At 42.2% G+C, this 19,501-nt stretch overlaps 1 protein-coding gene across 2 annotated transcripts in view; it reads right to left on the reverse strand.

Annotated features, from left to right (window-relative positions):
- Positions 1–19,501, reverse strand: part of OPHN1 (oligophrenin 1) — a 107,842-nt gene that overhangs the window by 53,553 nt on the left and 34,788 nt on the right. For both annotated transcript variants that reach the window (XM_083159124.1, XM_083159123.1), the window contains exons 3-7: positions 18,670–18,765; positions 15,992–16,053; positions 13,311–13,382; positions 3,763–3,864; positions 540–650 (exon numbers count right to left, since the gene is read on the reverse strand). In XM_083159124.1, coding sequence (XP_083015250.1) covers positions 540–650; positions 3,763–3,864; positions 13,311–13,382; positions 15,992–16,053; positions 18,670–18,765 — 443 coding nt within the window. The remainder of the gene's footprint in view (positions 1–539; positions 651–3,762; positions 3,865–13,310; positions 13,383–15,991; positions 16,054–18,669; positions 18,766–19,501) is intronic.

Genomic DNA, 19,501 nt, shown 5'->3' on the forward strand with positions numbered 1-19,501 from the left:
ACTGTCACATTTTCAAACATACTGCATTCATTCCTACTATAGATCCACAGGTTGCCTGGAAAACATGCACCGTTGGTAGATCTTGAGGACAGGTTTGGCCACCCCTGCCCTAGTGGATGGTAGGGCCCTAGTGGATGTCGGCTCAAAAAACAGTGAAAAAACCCATGTCGACCTTTTGACTGTCGACCTAGCCCATGTCGACCTAATGACCTGTCGACCTAGACCCATGTCGACCCAATGCTTGACCTAGTTGGTGTAGACCTAATGACCGTATCCCACGTTTGCTACCCAATGATTTTCTACATACTGTACAGATCATCATTCAAACACTTAACATAAAACCAGGACTGCCATTAGGAACTATACCACTACTGTTTTAATCTAGATTTTGACAACTGGATTTCTGTGTCTGAGGTTGTACCCTAAACCCCAAACTAATTTTATTTAATTAAGGACATTTGGAAATACGCAATGATGGCATGCACCACAGACACCCATACCCTCCGGCCCTAATAATTAACCAGGACAAACATCTTTACCGGTTCCACAATGCTAAACTTCTTGCTCTCCTGCACCTCCTGGATCTGGTAGACATATTCCAGTGAAGATTGATAGAAGTTCTGCTTCTCTTTGTCTACTTGCACATCTGCCTATGGGAAGCAACATCAGAAGGTATTTACTTACAAATGACATTAAACAGCATTTTCCACCTAAAAAATTTCTGGTGGCTCACCATATGTTTACAAATATATGTAGCCTAGATCATATATTATATCATCACCACCACCACCACCACCACCACCAGGTATGAGTCTTTTGCTGGTCCAATATGGTGTGCTGGAGGGAATGAATAACCCCTCCCTACCTCTGCTACCATTCTGTATATATCACTGTTGTGCATGGAAGTAATTTTTTTAAAGCACATTTTTCATTTTACTAATCAAATACGTGTGATTTTGTATGAGATGGAACTGTTATTAGTTATTGAAAAGACAAAAAATAATGATCTGGTGAGGATGGCTGAGAAATCAGATAATTCTTTTAGAGACCCTTAGCTTGCTATTATTATATGTTTTTAATTATATGGGATGGCTTCCCTTACTTGTTACAGGAAGAAAAATGTACGGACATCTGCAGCCTTCTTTCAACTCAGATCTGAGATCAAGGACCTTATTCATCCACACAGGGGAGCGATGTTTTGAGTCCGCGCATGTGCAGGGTGCGTGCAGCCACGGGTAACAGGGTGTTCGCCGGGCACACGCACCCAGAATTGCGGGTGGAGGCGTGGAGCGGCAGGCAGGCCAATTTCCCCATGAGAAATCCTAGCATTTCATGGGTGTTCCCATGAGAACGCTGCCCATTCCCATGCAAATCGCCCAGTGATGTGGGTGGGTGGGTGGGGGGGGGGGGGAGCTAACATCACCGGATTTCAGCTGTCCACCGACTTACTCCCGAGGGTACACGCATATCTGTGACATGAGAATTACTTCGATATGTGTGCACCTTCGCCATCATTCGATGGTCGGTGACCATTGAATGATGGGGATGGTTCCCCCTCCCCTGTGAATGGATGTTTATGTTAAACAACCATTCGCAGCCAGTGCGGACGAACCCACGCTGCGAAAGGGGGGGGGGGGGCGCATTTACAAGGTGGGGTTTGGTGGACTTGCAAGGCTGTGAATTCGCAGCCTTGCAAATCAACCAGAATAACCCCCAAACATGTGGACGTCCTTGAAATTATGTGTTTTGAGAGTACAGTAATTCGGTTATTCATTTTTGCTACAAAACAAGCAACTAGTGAGCTGGAGATTTAAGCAGATCTCTATATCCAGCAAATGTAAAACAACAATGGTTTTATTCACTAAAGTAAGATTTGCCAGGGAGACTCGGCTGCTTTTATTTTGGAGAAACAATTACCAAAGAAAAAAATACTAAGAATGTTTGCAAAATAATGAGGAAATTTAAATAATACATAGTGGATATTTATATGATTAAATAACAGACTGACATCAATTAAGCAACAATTTAGGGAGTGGTTCTACAGATCATACAAAGAGATTTTTTTGTTTTTTTTTCCAGCCAGGAACAAAGTATGTTTGTGGTTGTTGTTTTAATTAAACCCTTAATGACTGGGGTAACATAACTCAATAACCAGGCATTTGATTTAGCTATGTGTTGGTTGAACAAGTCCACCTAATGCCCCTTTCCCACTGCAGCTCTTAAACAGTATATTGCCGTTTTTTCCCCACAATTTACCGTTTAAGGCTGCAGTGGGAAAGCACCAGAGTTGAAATACCGGTTAAAGTTTAAAAGCAGAGTCCTACACGTTTAAATACCGTTTTTAAGGCAGTGGGAATGCCTCTTAAACGGTATTTAAAAATCCCACACTAATTCGCCCTCCCCTGGTACCTTTCCTGGAAGGGTACCTGCACTGCACCCACCCCCTCCCCTAGCACTTACCTGCGTGGGGGATCCGGGCAGCGGGATCCGGCATCATGGCATGGGCACAGCACTTCAGGTCCCTCCCTGTGGCTGGTGATGGATGCAGGGCAGTGGGGAGGCAGCGGGGTGGGGTCCATTTGGGATCCGGGCAGTCCCTGGGGCTGATGGTAACTAGTAGTTCCCACTATGCACATGTGTATTGAGCGCCGTGCATATAAATGAGCCGCTCATTACATATGCACAGGGTAGGTACCAGGGGAGGGAGGGGGGTGCAGGGTGGGTAACAGGGGAGGGAGGGGGGGGGGGGGGTGCAGGGCAAGTACCAGGGGAGGGAGGGTGGCTCCAGGTAAGGTACCAGGGGAGGGGGGTTATGAAAGACAGGCACTCTTTTTTAAACGGTTCACTGCGATGGGAATAGCACTTAAACGGTATTTAAAACGGTAATCTGCTGCAGTGGGAATGCTAATACCGTTTTAAATACCGTTTAAAAATACCAGTACTTAAAACGGGTCTGCAGTGGGAAAGCAGCATAATGCTATGTTTAGAGCCAAAGCCTTTCTATAATAATAATAATAATAATAATAATAATAATAATAATAATAATAATAATAATAATAACAAACAATTATTTTACCACTAAAAAATATTCTTTAAAAGGTTGTACCCAAATTTTTAAAATATATTTTGCTATCTAATAATTTTCTGTAGCTTAGCTAAAGATACATGTTTACTTTTAAGTATAAGGCTGTTCACTGGGGTCATATTAGATCAGGAGTTGTATAGTATATAGCTGCATACATGTGAAGTTCATTTTTTAATTATTTCCTAATGAAATCACATCAGAACATAATGTTTATACATATACAGATGTGCCCACTGTGTTTTCCGTGTTTCACAAGATTCCGGAGGCATACATATGCTTGCACCCGTTATCCATACACACGGAAATGGAAAGCCACGGATGTGAGCGCACACAGTCTAGCGGGGCATAGCATTGCCAGCGATGCATGTGCCCATTCGTATGCATCATGGCAACAATGCAAAGAGACACTTACACCTCCGATGTTTTCCATTCTGTGCATTTGAGAAGCCGCACTGCGCATTTGCAGATCTAGGGATGGACACAGCTTTAGTAGTGTGAATTTCCCAGCCATCCAGCGTAACCGGAGTATTACCGTCAATGTAATAAATAGGCCCACAGGAAACATTTCTGTAGTATTTATCCTGCACATGCACTGGATGTGCTCTATGACACAATTAGCTGTGTGGTGAAAGATGGTACTTTATAGTGAAATCTCCATTGCAGTTCTGTTATCTTACCTCCTGGAGTTGTGCCTCTTTTTTTTTGGAAGACAGATGCAAATGTTTGTCCAGCATGGAGTAAAACTTCTCACTATCCCTGTCAAACTTCTTCTTGCGTTCCTAAAATGGTGGCAGCAAAGGAAACATGTATAATGGTTAACAACCACATGCACCATGTCCGTTCTTACTTCATGAAAAAGCACAGAGTAAACAACATTTAGATAGATAGATATTATAGTCCAAGTTTTAAGGCTATCCATGCTTGAATCCAGATGGTTAAATCAAATTGACTGAGGTAGTAATTAAGGGCCTTATTCTAGTTCACTCTTTCTGACAGAATCCTTCTTAGATGGACAAAACCCATGTGAACTGCAGGGGGGCAGATGTAAAGTGTGCAGAGAGAATTAGATTTGGGTGAGTTATTTTGTTTCTGTGCAGGGAAAATACTGACTGCTTTATTTTTACACTGCAATATAGATCTCAATTTGAAGTAAAACCCCACCCAAATCTAATTCTCTTTGCACAAGTAACATCTGCAGTGCACATGGTTTTGTCCATCTAAGAAGGATATTGTCAGAAAGAGTGAACTAGAATAAGGCCCTAAGTCACCTGTGTTCAAGCATGGATATCTAGACTGTATTGATGTATTTGGAGAACTCCGCTGTAACCAAATCCTGCAGAAATCAAAGAACAAAAAGCTAGTACACATGGGCTGGGAGATTTTAAGTGATTTAGCGAAGTCAAAATTGAGATGTAGCCGCCGGAGACAGCCAGCTGCCATCCCCAGCCACTAGTCCATGTGTTATATTATTATAATTTTAATTATAAGACGCCACAAGTGTTTTGCAGCACCGTACAAAGGAACAGTACAGGGAGACAAAACTTAACATTACATTAAATAAATAGCAAAAATAGAGTACAGGTAAAAAGCGGCACATTCCACAGTAACTCGCGTTACAAATTGACTCTGAAGTGTATGCTCATTTGGATGTTACAGAAAAAGTACAATGAAATATTTTCTTTTTATTTATTGTATTATAATAACCATTAAGGCACACTCCAATGTAGCATAAAATATTTTTAAACCTTCCAGTAGTTTTCAAGAAATGACTGATTTTCTACTGGTAACTCATGTTATGTGTTTTGTCCATGGTTTTAGCACACATTAACAATACTGACATCTCTGCTCTCCTATGTAGCATACCTATATGTTTTTTGTAACTAAATTTAAAATATGACAGATGATATTGCAAGGCATGGAATATGAAAAATATCCCAAAAAAAAATAATAAAAATAATCTACAGCAAACCAAAAACGATGGTAACTCGCATTACACTTTGCGTATATTGATATAAATATATTTATTAAACAAATGAAAATATACATATTTTACAAGTTATAACTACTTTTTCACAGCTATAGCAATTGTTGGTGCTGAAATTCTCAGCTCATTTTATTTTTTTTTTGTAACAAATTTCATCTTTGACTGATGGCCATTTCCAGTATTTCCCATCTCTTGTCATTCAGTATGAAAAGGTGCCAACCCGGGATGTCCCTGATTCAAAAGCATGTGTAAACGGGGCCGAACCCAGGAATGTCCCTGCATGTCCCCGGAATTTAAATTCCTGTGTTGGTCTCTGCATTTCTGAAAGGGGTATTACTGTACCTGTTTATATGCTTTAGTAATGGAATTTGTGTAAAAATGTTTTACAATAGATAGAATATTACCATTATTAAATCTCTTTTTACATTACCTGCATGTCAGTCTAAAATACAATAAAATTATTAATGTCAAGTGATAATTTATTCTACCAAACCAATCATTTGGGTGGAAGATGACCTTTAGCTCACACTGACAAATCACTGTGTTCCTGGAAGTGAATGGGTTATGCAGCAGGAGGTGGGAACAGATCCTGTACAGATTCCAGCAATTTTTGGCTGCACTATATTCCCAAGTCACTCATTTTAGCAGCCTCCAGATGGCCTGAGAGGATCTAACCCTTCTCCATAACTTGTGGCTCCCTCCCCCTTTGCCTCTGATCTATAGCTATAGTCAGGGACGGATTTATCACTAGGCCCGTGAGGCACGGGCCTTGGGGCGGCACCTGTCATGGGCGGCAGGCTGAGACCATCAGCCGCCGCCAGCCAGGCAGTCAGAATGACAGCCGGGCAGTGAGCCTCAGAGCAGGTCCGCACTCCCACCCCCTCCCCAGCACAGATCGGATCTTTCTTCCGATCTGCAGCACCGCGCTCTGCTCCCTCCCCGCCGCGCTGATTGACAGCTGAGCCGCCGGCGCCCTATAGCAGTACAGGGCAGCTGAGCGACGGCTCAGCTGTCAGTTAATGTAAGCAGCCTGCGCCTCTGTCACTGGGCGCGGAAGAAGGCTGTTCAAAGAGGCGGGATCTGGGCAGGCAGCGTCTGCTGCTGTGGACAGTGTGTGGAGAAGTCGACTCTGGTTCTTCTGCTGGGCTGACTGCAACTTCAAGATGAGTAAGGCAGTCAGCTCTTACAGCTATTATAATTTTATTTTTTTAGGCAGGCTTTGGGTTTTATTTATATATATATATTATATATATATATATATATATATATATATATATATATATATATATATATGTATGTATGTATATTTATATGTGTTTGTATGTATATTTATGTATGTCTTGATAAAGGGGTGATACATTAGCATTTATGACTGATGCTGTGAAATTTAATTTCTGAGTGCTGTCCATCCTCTATATATACAGTGTGTATATGTGTATATATATATATATATATATATATATATATATATATATATATATATATATATATATATATATATATATATATATATATATATATATATATATATATATATATATATATATATATATATATATATATATATAGGGCACGCAGGAATATATATCATGACATTGCAGTCTTAAACGTTAACGTATAGCCCCTTTATTCAAAACATATATAAATATACATACACACACACACACAGGGTGTTTATGTACACACATGTATGCATCGGATATACATGTATTTTGTGTTTGTACATATATATCTGATGCATACATGTATACGGTCCACCGGCAGGCAGCATGCCGATGCCAGCATACCAAAAGATGCGCACCCCAATTCTCCTCCATCTACAGCCTAACCATCCCCACTAACACCACAACACCCTACCACCTAAACCTAACCCCCCTGCCCCACATTCTAAATCTAAACCGCCCTTCTAGATACTTAAACCTACCCCCCAGCCTAAACCTATAACCCCCCCCCCCGACAGTGCCCCCTTGGTTTTAGTACACTTGTACTCCCAGAGCCTTAATCCAATCACACTTATGCGTTATAATATATAATACATAATTGTGTAACACAATGTGTAATGGGCATTACGGTGTATAGCACAATGTGTAATGGTGCAGTGTGTGGTATCTAAGGGGCGGCCAAAAATTTTGTGCCTAGGGGCGGCCTGACCCCTAAATTCGCCCCTGGCTATAGTCCAATTAGTGAGACACCCACCTTATTCACAACCTGCAGAAACAAGTACATGCCAGCCCTGCAAGCTTCCAAGTGGCCTTGTTCAGGTACTAAACTGTTGTACACGCTATTCATTCCAGAATAGGTGATAATCGGTCTCCATACGATGTGCATCTTATGGAGCGAACACTGCATAAAAAAGTAAAAAAAAACCTCCTGAATGCTGCTGCTGCACCAGCATCTCTGCAGCAGATCCCTATAAAACTAGGTGCGTCTTATGGTCAGGTGCCGTCCTATAGAGCGAAAAATAGGATATATACAGTACTGTATATAGATATATATCGGTGAGTGCTGCACGGAGATTGCAGAGTGACAAGTGCTGACGTGCTGGATGAGGATCTGTCAGCCTGCAGGGAGGCAGGGTAATACGTGCGAGGGGCAGTCTTGGGAACTCCATCATCTTAGAACGTCAGTGTCATGTGACATGTCAGCTCAAAATATACAGTAAACCTTTTAGGACAATGGATATGGGATAATCAATCTGTAGATACATTAATCTTAGGCACCAATGGCAGCTATAATAGTCCTCATGAAAGAAACATTTCAAGTCAATGGAATAAAGAAAACCTATTTTAGATTAACTCTTACTTGCTGGGAGACAGTAGTAAACACAGCCTGCTACAATTCCATGGTGAATCTACCTCAATCGTGATCTCCAGCAAGTCCAAATATATGCTCTGCATAGGGTGTAACCCAGTACTATAGGATGAATGAAGTTTGAAGCCATTGCATTAAAACTGAACCTAAACTGATATTATTACATTTGAAATTTAGTAAACTTGCCGTAAAAACATATTTCCTATACTGGTGAAGAGATCTGTGGCAACACCAGTATTTCTGTAATGCTAATCCGAATACAGCTAGCTACTAATGGAAACAAAGGCACGTGCACAGCAGGACTTCATAACGAAGTTTAAAAGGTTTATAGGACTCAATAATAATATACATGGCTTGCACACATACTTTATGGCTACTAATATATAACAGGGGCTCTGCACTCACTAAATTAACTAACAATAATAAACCGTGGAGATTTGGTTCATGTATTGATTAATGCATTAAGCCTGCAGCCCCCAGCATTGGGACCCAACTTGTCTGCAGGTCCTACTCTACTGCTCAAACTAATTACGATAAACTCAGCCATCACATTTGTTGCTGTGAGCATTAGACCAGGATTAAAGGCATTGATCAACGTATGAACTAAATGTCCACTGTTTATCACGCACACATATATTTAGTGGTGAGACGCCGAAATATGTAGATAAACAGTCCTTATGAAATCATCCAATTACAATAAAATAGCAAAGATTTTCTCCAAATAGTTGTTTTCATTTGATCCTTCGATGAGTAGTCACAAAACAAGAATATGACAGAGGTCATACAGATGACAGATAGGGGACATCTGTCATAATCTTGTTTTGTGACTACTCATCGAAGGATCAAATGAAAACAACTATTTGGAGAAAATCTTTGCTATTTTATTGTAATTGGATGATTTCATAAGGACTGTATATCTACATATTGGCGTCTTACCACGATTGGTGAAAATATTGTGGTTCATTGTTCTCTTAACCCTCAGGGAACCTTTGTGGCTGAGCGGCCTATACGTACAGTTGTTTTAGAATTTTGTATATAGCGCGTAGAGGAACAACTAATGTACATGTCCCTTTCAAATTCTGACACACTGGATGTCCCTATGTCCCTTTCCTTCACCCACTGGAAACATGGTTGTTCTTTTTTGTAAATAAAAACAATATTTAGATTAATCATATTATTAAAACACTAGGGGCTAAATGCACGCCTTCCAAAATTGCACCCGATTACAGTTTTTTTTGTGGGGCAAAAATGGCAATACTCTCACCGGGCTCTTGGAGCGGTCCAAAAATACTGGGGAGGGAGTAGAGTCCCCTGTATTCTTGCAACTAGTGCCAGGCTCCAACAGCCAGCAGTGTGAACCATAGAAGCAGGAAGCTTTTATAAGACATAACCCCCATTGTATCATATTGGCGAAGGTTGTGTGAAGTTCAAGGGGATTATTCAATCACCGGCAAGCATCTCCCGTCGAGGAGATGCCCACCGGGGGGAGATGCCCGCCGGGCCCTATTCAATGTCTTTCCCGACAGCATTGAGCAGGGTATCTCGGCAAAACGAGCCTGACAGCACAAGCTGTCGGGCTCGTTCTGCCGAGAACAGCTGGGAAGTAACGACCTGCCGGCTGCAGCTCGCCTCTTCCCGGCCGCAACTTGCGGCCACGCCCCCTTCTCGCTCCTCGGCAGACGGGACATTGAATCCCGCCTGCATGTTCTCGGTCGAGCTGACCGAGAATGGGACTGGGTCATGGCGGTTGAGCAAGCTCGACTGCCGTGACCCTCACATTGAATACCCCCCTAAATGTACCAGCAGGAATTTAATTTCAATATGCGAACAGGTTTTTTTTCCACATATCTAATAAAGTAGAAGACTTGGGGCCCCTTTTCTTTATGTAAGGCCAAATAGTAATTTGAATAATATACATTACAGTGTTAATAAATTGTGTAAAGGAATATTTTGTGAATTTTCCAAACTCATATTTTGAAATGTATTAAAAATTAAAAATCTGTTTATCACGATAAGATTGGAACTATATGTTAAAAATGTTAACATATAATTCCAATCTTATCATGATCTATTTTGAAATGTATTAAAAATGCATGAGTTTGGAAAATAAACACAGTTTTGCACAAGCTGTGCCAGTTCCTTCTTGTTTAAGAAAAAAAATTATTTTCTCAGTATTATACATTAGCAAATGCTTCGAATGCTAGTAAGGTAGTGAATGTGGGAGAGTAGTAACCCTGCCAACAGATGGCAGTGTTTCAGTGACACACAGACACTAGACCAGGGGTGTCCAAACTTTTTGTGATGAGGGCCAGATTTGGGGAGGTGAAAATGTGTGGGGGCCGACCATTCAGCCTGACATTCTTTGAATCATTAATCACATCAGAATGGTCCCCCACTTTGCCCCCATTCACTTTATGTCCCCCAGCGTGCCCCCATTCACTTTATGTCCCCCACCCTGCCCCTTCACTGTATATTCCCCTGCCTGTCCCCATTCGCTGTATGTCCTCCACTCTGCCCCCATCGCATTATATTCCTCTGCCTGACCATCCTTCTCTGTATGTCCCCCAGCCTGCCCCTCCTTCACTGTATGCCCCCATTCACTGTATGTTCCCCACTTTGCACCCACTCACTCTATCCCTTAGCTTGCCCCCCCTTCTCTGAATGCCAGGGGTTGGATGCACACTCACCTGAAAGCCACTAAACATATCTCACTGTGGCGACCGGCACCTCCTCACTGCTGCAGACAGCAAGGTAAAGGCACGCTCGCCGGGACCCCACCTTTAGTGTCCTGTGCTGTGCATCCTGCATCTGATGCTCCGCCCGCTTCTGGCTGGAGGCTGAGGGCCACTTGAAATTATGGCACGGGCCGCAATTGGCCCCCGGGCCGGAGTTTGGACATGTCTGCACTAGACACACACACACACACACATATATTTGTATTCAGTTTCTTCTACTGCCCAATAATGATGTGGGGATATTATAAAATTATAAACCAGGTAGATTATAAACTGGTTTCTTCTTGTTGTTCTGGATATCAGGCACCTATTTTATGCTTTCATTTTTGTTTAATCCTAAACAGGTACTTCAACTAATGTGGCAATCTTGTTTCAATAATGAAGGATGAAAAAGTTGCTCCATGTCATTGGAGGTATTGGGCAGAAGTGGATCAGGACCACTTGTGGAGAATAAACTCTTGTTCCAATAACACAATCTGTGTTAAAACACAAAAAATAATGTTCACAAGACAATGGCAGATTTGTGACTAGCATTTGAACTCTATGGGGCAGATAGAACTGAATGCTCTGCAGCCAGCACCTTAAGCATACTGCTGCAAAACAAATTGCAATGAACTGATGTTAAAAAGCCTCCATCAGCTCCAATACAACCGACATCCTCCCATTTTCTTAGCAGATGCTCTGTCACAACACCAGTTGCTTAACTGGAAATTTTGGGACCCCCTGCCAATAACAAAACTGGTGCCCCCACATGAATGTACTATTATTTTTTTTCCTAAATGCTCATTGTCAGGGGTTTCATGCTCATTTCCAGGGGTTTCTTATTCATATGCCAGTAGTCATATTTGGAGGGATTTTTTCAGCAGATTCCATACAGATGGCCAGACCCATTGGAATCTCTGCAGAGACCATGCGCCCCCACAGTGCCGGCTCCCCCAAGCTACCACTTGGGCTGCAGTGCCATTGGGTACTTATATGTTAGTTGGGCGCTCGTTACGTAGTTTGGTTAGTGTGTGTAGTGTGCATGATACTTACCATCCACGATGTCCCCGGCGGCTCCAGCACTCGGCTCCCCGCAGTCCCGCCTGCCATGACAGTCCAGCATGCCGCTGGGGGAGCTGGGAAACCATGTGATGCTAAATCGCCGCCATTGCTCACTGCTGCCTAGAGGTTTTGCCCCCGCCCGGCCGCCGCTGAATCCCTGCCGCCCTTCAATAGGATGATGTAAGTAAACACCCCCCCCCCCAGTCTGCCCGGCCCCCCCTGCCTCACAATCCCCACCCGACGCCCGAGATTAGCCGGCCGCCAAAACTACGTTGTCAGCGTAGCATAGCCGGGCGCCCAGCTAACATATAAGTACCTGCCATTGTTACGCCAATGTACACCATTCAGCATTTTCTGACAGCCAAAGAATCCAAGAGTGTCTATGCAAAAGCAGCAGGGAAGTTCCCCAAGAACCAGTTAATAACAGATTCATATTTCCAGTCATGAAACCAGATTTGGCACATAAGAGTCTATGTGTAGAGCAGTATAAACCAGAACACTCCATTTTAGAATAAACAAATGAGAGTGATGCCAGTGTAAATTCAGAGGGGAAACACATATTCAAGGGGACAATGTTTAAAATGCTGTCGCTGTACACGGTTTTTCTCCTTGGCCATGCATCAGACACTTGGCTCTCAGCTCAATGAAGCTTCCAAATATTACTTTAACCTCCATATTATTGTTATGCATAGTCAGGGCCACCACAACCTTTTTGGTTGGTGGATGGGACCCCTTACAATGATGCCCCATCCCATTGGCAGCTGGACTTACCTGCCACACCACCTACCTGATTTATTTATTAAGAAACTTCTCTATGATCATAGATATCTAGCCCATAGACTACAGTGGTTATCCCTGATGCAAAACATGGACAGCGCAGCAGATAGATTTTGGGATGATTTCCCTTAAAATGTTTATGATAAATATGGCCAAAAAATGTCAGTGACTTATGAAGAAGCCGAAGAGACAGGATCTACTTCTAGCTTACACCCTGGCTGAGGCTGTGCATGTAAGGTAAGAACACTTTACAGGGTACAGTCCAGCTGTACCTTGTGGTAAATGGGGGGGTCAGACGGTGCCACAAGGGATGGTGTTGACACAGTAACTAGCCACGCACTGTAGGGGTTGGAGATGGGTGCAGGGGGATGAAGGCCTGGAGGCAGGCAGAGTAGAGCTGTAAGGAGGAAGCAGGTGAAGCAGCCAGAAAGGAAGGGTATTATCTTGGCCCTGACACTGACCATATTAAAGGGACAATTAAGTCCCATTCATGGCGGGCAGATTTCAAGTTTGGTTGAGGTTATGTGCATACACCAGGAACAAATGGTTTTGGTGAGTTTCACACTTGACGGCCTGCTTTTTTATGTGTGTGGGCTCCCCATTTCAGCACCCATGTGCATAGTCTATAATCATCTGTCATGCTGAGTACTTTTGTTTTTTAATTTGGCTCTTTATCGCTACTGTATCTGATTTCTTTGTCAACATGACCAGTATGCTCTCTTAAAATAACAGGTCATGGTTATTCTTCCAAACTCTGTTTTGAAAAAGTGATGATGTATATGATGTGGTTCTAGATTCAAAGGAAATAAAACACAATTCTGGCCTTCTCAGTAGGAACTGCTTCATGCAGCCCACAGACAGGATGTGGAAGTACCTTTGTCAGTCCAATTTGATCCTTGCGGAATGTCTCCAGGGGTTTGATAAGCATATTGTCTGCGTTTTGAAGCTGCGCGGGAGGGAAGTACAGGATTAGGCAGTAGAATGAAAAATGTTTCATGCAAAAAAGTTAATTGTTTAAACATTTGTATTTTTAGTTAACACTTCTGAATTCTATATCTATGGGGGAGAGTTATCAAATATTGGACAGAGATAAAAGTAATAACCAGTAAGCTCATGTCATTTTTCTATCAAAGCCTTTAACATGGCAGATAGAAGCTGATTGGATAGTACTTTCTCTTTCCCTACTTCAAGCTTTGATACATCTTCCCCCATGGACATTCACATACAGTATTACACAACATTATAAAAATCACCCTAACACCCACAGATAGCCACAAGCATTTGATTGTTTAAACAGAGTGGAAGTAAAAATGATCATCAACATAAAACAATCAAGTTGAATACTGTGACGTATTTAATTAGAAAACCATACAGCCAAGTACAGGGGGTGTAGAGATGAAGGTAATTAATCACACCCCACTCGGACTGAGGGAGCATAGCTGGGCTATAAAGGAATACTCGCACACAGGCAAAGCTGCAGGCTATACAGGGTGGCAAGGAAGTCTAAATATGCCTGCTTTGAGGCATTACATTTGCCCCTAGCACAGGCTGGTGCAAGTGCGCCATGATGATCATGCCAACTATCACACTAGACATACCGAATATATGCATTACAGGGATAAGTGCCACTTGGCTAAAGGTTACTATATACATTACCTCCATGTACGCAACACAGGAGCAAGTACATCTAACATGGATCGGGCGCTAACTTCATGTGACCATGTGACATCAGCCACCCGCACCAAGCAGGCAGGGGAACGCCTGTGTCCCCTGGGGCCTGGCCAGCTTTTCTTTAGGTGTCCATTCTTTTTGTGGGCACGCCCATGAAATGCTGGGTATCCTCCCCAGAACACCCCCTGCCTGTCAATCAGGCAGCAGATATTGAAAATATGCCTATACGCGTGTACAGACCATCAACATGGACAGAGGGGCCAAACTCGCAGGTCTGAGTTACACCCCCCCCCCCTGATGACAGTATGCAGGCATAGCCAGATTAGGGGGGGGGGGGGGGGGGCGGGGGACGCAGGAGATAATGTGCCTCAGACCAACCTCTGTTAGGGCTCCTCCAACCAGAGCACAGTGACATCACTAGCTCTCCTAATTCCTGCCCCAGTATGTAAGTAGTACAGAGGCTGCGGCTATTCTTGCATGTGACAAGATAGTGTATACAGTACATTTTAATTGTTCCACTACTAGAAACAAATATTTGTCTCTTATTTGCAGATGGAGCCGCTTTTATTAGGGTGATTCTATCCCCATGCGCCGTCCCCCAGCGTCCAACAGAATGTGGCATGCGCGCATTAGATGCTTGCACGCCCCATTGTTGAAAGTCCCGTCTGTCTCCCAGAAGCGAGACAGGCAGGAAAGCACCCTGTCCCCGCTGCCTTGCTGACGGGGATGCACATAACCACCCTCCGCCAGTGCTCGCCAGCTAGGGTGATCTGGCGAGTGCTTGGCAATGCTGAGGGTGGCTCCATCTGTAGGTGGAGCTGTAAACAGTACCCAGACATTATTAAATATATTAAAATCGGCCAAAAGCCTCCGAGTTTGAGGACTGTGCGGGATGCCGGCTGTACTCTGATATTATTTAAAGGGGCAATCACTTACAGGGCATGGATTTGCCTTGTAAATGATTGATCCTTTAAGATAAAGCTCTTAATGTGGACAGCATCCTGCACAGCGCCCAAACTCGGGGGCTATTGCATTTGGCTGCAGTGGTTTAAATATAATATACAAGAAAACCAATACCTCCCAACATGGCCCATTCTAGGAGGAACTAAATCCTCTCTACTTGGACTTCACTCTTAAAATGCAGTGAATAACGGTGTATCAGTAATCAATTGGGGCAATTTGTCATTTTGCAGAGGATTGTTTAAATAAATCTGCTATGTATGGGGGTTCACAGATCACAAATATTGACCAAATCAGGTTTATCAACACATTGAATTTTACAGATCAATTAGGGCTGTAGATCTGCAGACCATTACCAGTCAAATGAGGAGTCTTTAAAGATTGGCAGAAATGTATTTGCTGAAAATGATCGGTAGATCACTGAAAATATCTAATGTGTGGGTGCAGCTTGGTGGATTGGGGAATCTTTGTATGGGGGGGGGGGGGTATCACAGAAACTGTGAATTATGTTTTTGTGATTGCTAAGGTATGGGCCCCCTAAATAATACATGTGAACTAGAAGCAGTTGTAAATGCAGAAACAAGCAGCCTTCCCGCTGTGAAAGCATTTTAGTCTGAGAAGGATATTATGATTTTTGTTTTGTTATCTTAAAAGTTCCTCTGGAACAGGCAGAGTCAGCAAGCTGCACACTGGGACTGCGCAGCTGAAATAAGGAGCACTACTGTACAGCGCACAATGAGCAAGTATATATCTTGGTTTGGGAAATTCCTTCCAGTGTTTGCAATTCACCGGAGTGGAGGAGACATTTGAGACCGTTTACATACATAAAATAAAAAAATAAAATAAAACTTTTCCTAAAAAGAGGGTTGTTTAACGCCTTTAACATGTACACTTTTACACAGTCTAGGAGCAATAGACTCTTACCATCATCATCCTCTCAAGCTCCACTTCCTGCAACAGGTCAGAAAACTCTTTAAAGGACTCCGCTGAAGATATAGAGAAAAGAAAAAACTTTTTTTTTTTTTTTACAAAGAACCTACAAATGTTACTGTATGGTCTCGTACCAACAGGTCAGGAATTTTTTGTGTGTGGGACCTGGGCAAAAATAAAAGCTTTTTTTTCTGTGTTGGCCAATGTGTGTGTGACAGTGGTGTCCACATGGGAAAAAAAATCTTGGGGAAAAAATATTTTGCTCAGTGTGCTGCAATCTAGTGGCTTCCAGGAAAACCTGTTCACTCCCAAAAACAAAATATCTTACTATTTATAAGTGCAGGTGTGATGGTAAACATGCACTAACCACATTGCACAATTGTGATTAACTTGCTAGTTCTAGGAGACACAAAAAAAACTTTCGTAAAATGCTGCACCTAAAGTGGCCAAGGAGAACACAAGTCTGTTTTGCAAAGGTATTTTGTGTATTTTTACACTGCACATTCTCCGAAGCAAACATACAATTATATGGATGCAAAAAATCCATTCTGTCCCCACAATGCTGGTGTAATCACGGTGTTCAACTCTTTACCTACGCCAAAGTGTGTCTCTAACTCTTTGTTCACATTACAATTTCATATGCCAATCAATCACATATATTATAAATATGTATTTGTCACACATGTCCTAGTTGGACCCCCCCACACACTTTGTGCACCAGGCAGGGCCCCTTGTTATATGTGTATGAGAGCAGCAGGCTGAGCCCTGTGTGAGTGTGAGTCACTGCTTGGCTCAGAAGATCAGCCACATCTGTTATTAACCCTGCTGTTGCTTAAGGTTACACAAAGTGTGCAGCCCACTCTGGCCGCAGATGAAATATGAAGGAATACTGTATTAGACTGAACCTACAACCAATGGGCCTTATTCAGAGAAGGACACAATGCTGAGACTTGCAGATCTCGCAACGTTTTTCGGACTGCGATGTATACAAGTGTCGTATTCGATGCTGCAAAGTGGGAATAAACGCACAGCCAACATTATGGCATATTACAAGAGGGTGGAGTGGGTTCCAGCAACTGCTGAGCCAATAATAGCACCAGGTGTCCTAGATAGTGGTGTAGAAATGACTCCTACAATGGCTTGCTGGGGCTAGGTATTGCTACACCCGTCCCCTGCAGATTCTGTTGTTCCTGCCCCCATTCAAAATGTCCCTCCCAAAATCTCCTTTTTGAGAGACACTTGTATTGGGGGCTGGTATGACAGGCCTACAGCGGTGTGTCAGCTGATGTGGCCACAGACACTTGGTGCTTGGGGGATATCCCCTGACTAGGAGAAGGTGATGTGAGGGATAGGGGATGGCAGCAGTGAAAGGGGGGGGGGGGGGGGGGGGGGGTATGAGGGCACCAGATGTTAATGCATATTTAAGATGACTTACCTATCAGATGAAGTCTAGCAATGCCCCTCTTGGTGACATACTGTTGTGTCTCTGTGCATGCATGATGCCCAGTCTGCACAATGCATAACCAGCAGAGATGTGATAATGCCTGGAAGGCTTTACTGAAGCCGCATTAGCTGTTGGGTACCATATCACTATTGCCTTCTATAGATGGTGTAATTGTGGTACAGTGACAAACTGCGGAAAGCTGTTTTTTTTTAAATACTAAAAGGATAATATAACCCCTTTGACAAGAACACCCCTCTATGTCGAATTGCTAAATAGAGCCATTAATTACAAATAAGAGACAAAACATAATTTAATTATGTTTTTCTAAAAAGCAAACACTATTATTCGACACAAGGGAGTTACGGATCACATCTTGGTGTCACCCTTCCAGAGAGGGACACCAGAATGGCAGATCCTCTGCAGTGACGGTCTTCTGTCACTGTGGAGGAGCCTGCAGTGCAGACAGAGTCTCCAGGGGCAGACAGCATCTCTAGTAATGCCTAGGCGGTCACACCCCAATAGTAATGCAAATAGAACCCCTTCCCACAAGGCTATACCCCTTTTTTGGGTGTGTACAGGGGGTGGGGAGTGGGGGGGGGGGGGGGGCTATATAGTGCCACTTGTGTTTTTCTTGATAAACACAATATTTAAGTTACTCTAAATAGAAAGTTATTGAGTATTTGCCATGAAGTCATAGAAAATACAAATCCCGGGGCACATATATATATATCTCACAAGGATCCAGCACAGCCACACTCCAAACTGTTACTCAGCGGGTGCGCACAATACACAAGAAGGAAAGCAGCAGTCCAGCTTAATTAAATCCAAATTTTTAGTGAAGAACCAGTGAAGCAACGTTTCAACAATCTAATGTTTTCGTCAGCCTGATGAAAACATTAGATTGTTGAAACGTTGCTTCACTGGTTCACTAAAAGTTTGGATTTAATTAAGCTGGACTGCTGCTTTCATATATATATATATATATATATATATATATATATATATATATATATATATACATATACACACACACACAAACACATACATACATACATACATACATACATACATACATACATACATACACACACATATATATATATATATATATATATATATATATATATATATATATATATATATATATATATATATATATATATACACACACACACACACATACATATACACTGTAGATCACTTAGAAGTAGTAAACCCTTTTTCTTACCAATATTCATTTCATCGTCAGTCAGAGTATCACCAATAAAGTCAAACTGGAAGTTTTGTAAAGTTTGGGCAAATTTCTGTATGGCGCTGGAGTATCCTGTAAAGAGAAGACACAGTGTCAGTCATGCTCTAGAGACTTAAACTCTTATTTACAAAATTAATTTTATACAAAATGCTTTCCTGGAAAACACTATTTCCCCCTTTTCTTATTCAGATATATGTACATTGTGTAACATGACTTATAGGGCACAGAGGATAGATGTATGTGGACACATACAGTATGTACATGAAAAATATTATATATATATATATATATATATATATATAGTGTCTGTGTGTGTCACTGAAACACTCATCTGTTGACAGCAATTGGAACTACATCTAGCTTTCGAAGCATTTGCTTTGAGCGGGCTTACTAGTGTATCTATATAAACACCAGGAATCTTGCATCATCTACTGCAAAAAGTTACTTGCAGAGTTACATTATTAAAGTTTTATTGAATTACTTATTATTTGTTGCAGAAACAGTAATAAATGTCTGCATTGTATTATATAGCATTGTATTATATACCAGTTGCATTAGAATTAGAACTGAGCCCACTCATTGTACTGTGAGCTGCTTCGACTAGAAATGCAGAGAGTTGAACACTGCATGTGATCAGTTTTGAAACACAACACAGTGTAATTTTATCTGTCGCTATAGTAACAGATGGAATGATTCGTATGTGTGCTGGTATAGGTACAATTTTCATGGTGGGAGAAACTGCGCATGCGCATGACCCCTTCTGCATATGTGCAAAACAAGTCCCTCCCTAGCTGCAAACTAGGAGTCA

This window comes from Crinia signifera, chromosome 9 (assembly GCF_055691185.1).
Source record: "Crinia signifera chromosome 9, ASM5569118v1, whole genome shotgun sequence".
Classification (NCBI taxonomy): Eukaryota; Metazoa; Chordata; class Amphibia; order Anura; family Myobatrachidae; genus Crinia; species Crinia signifera.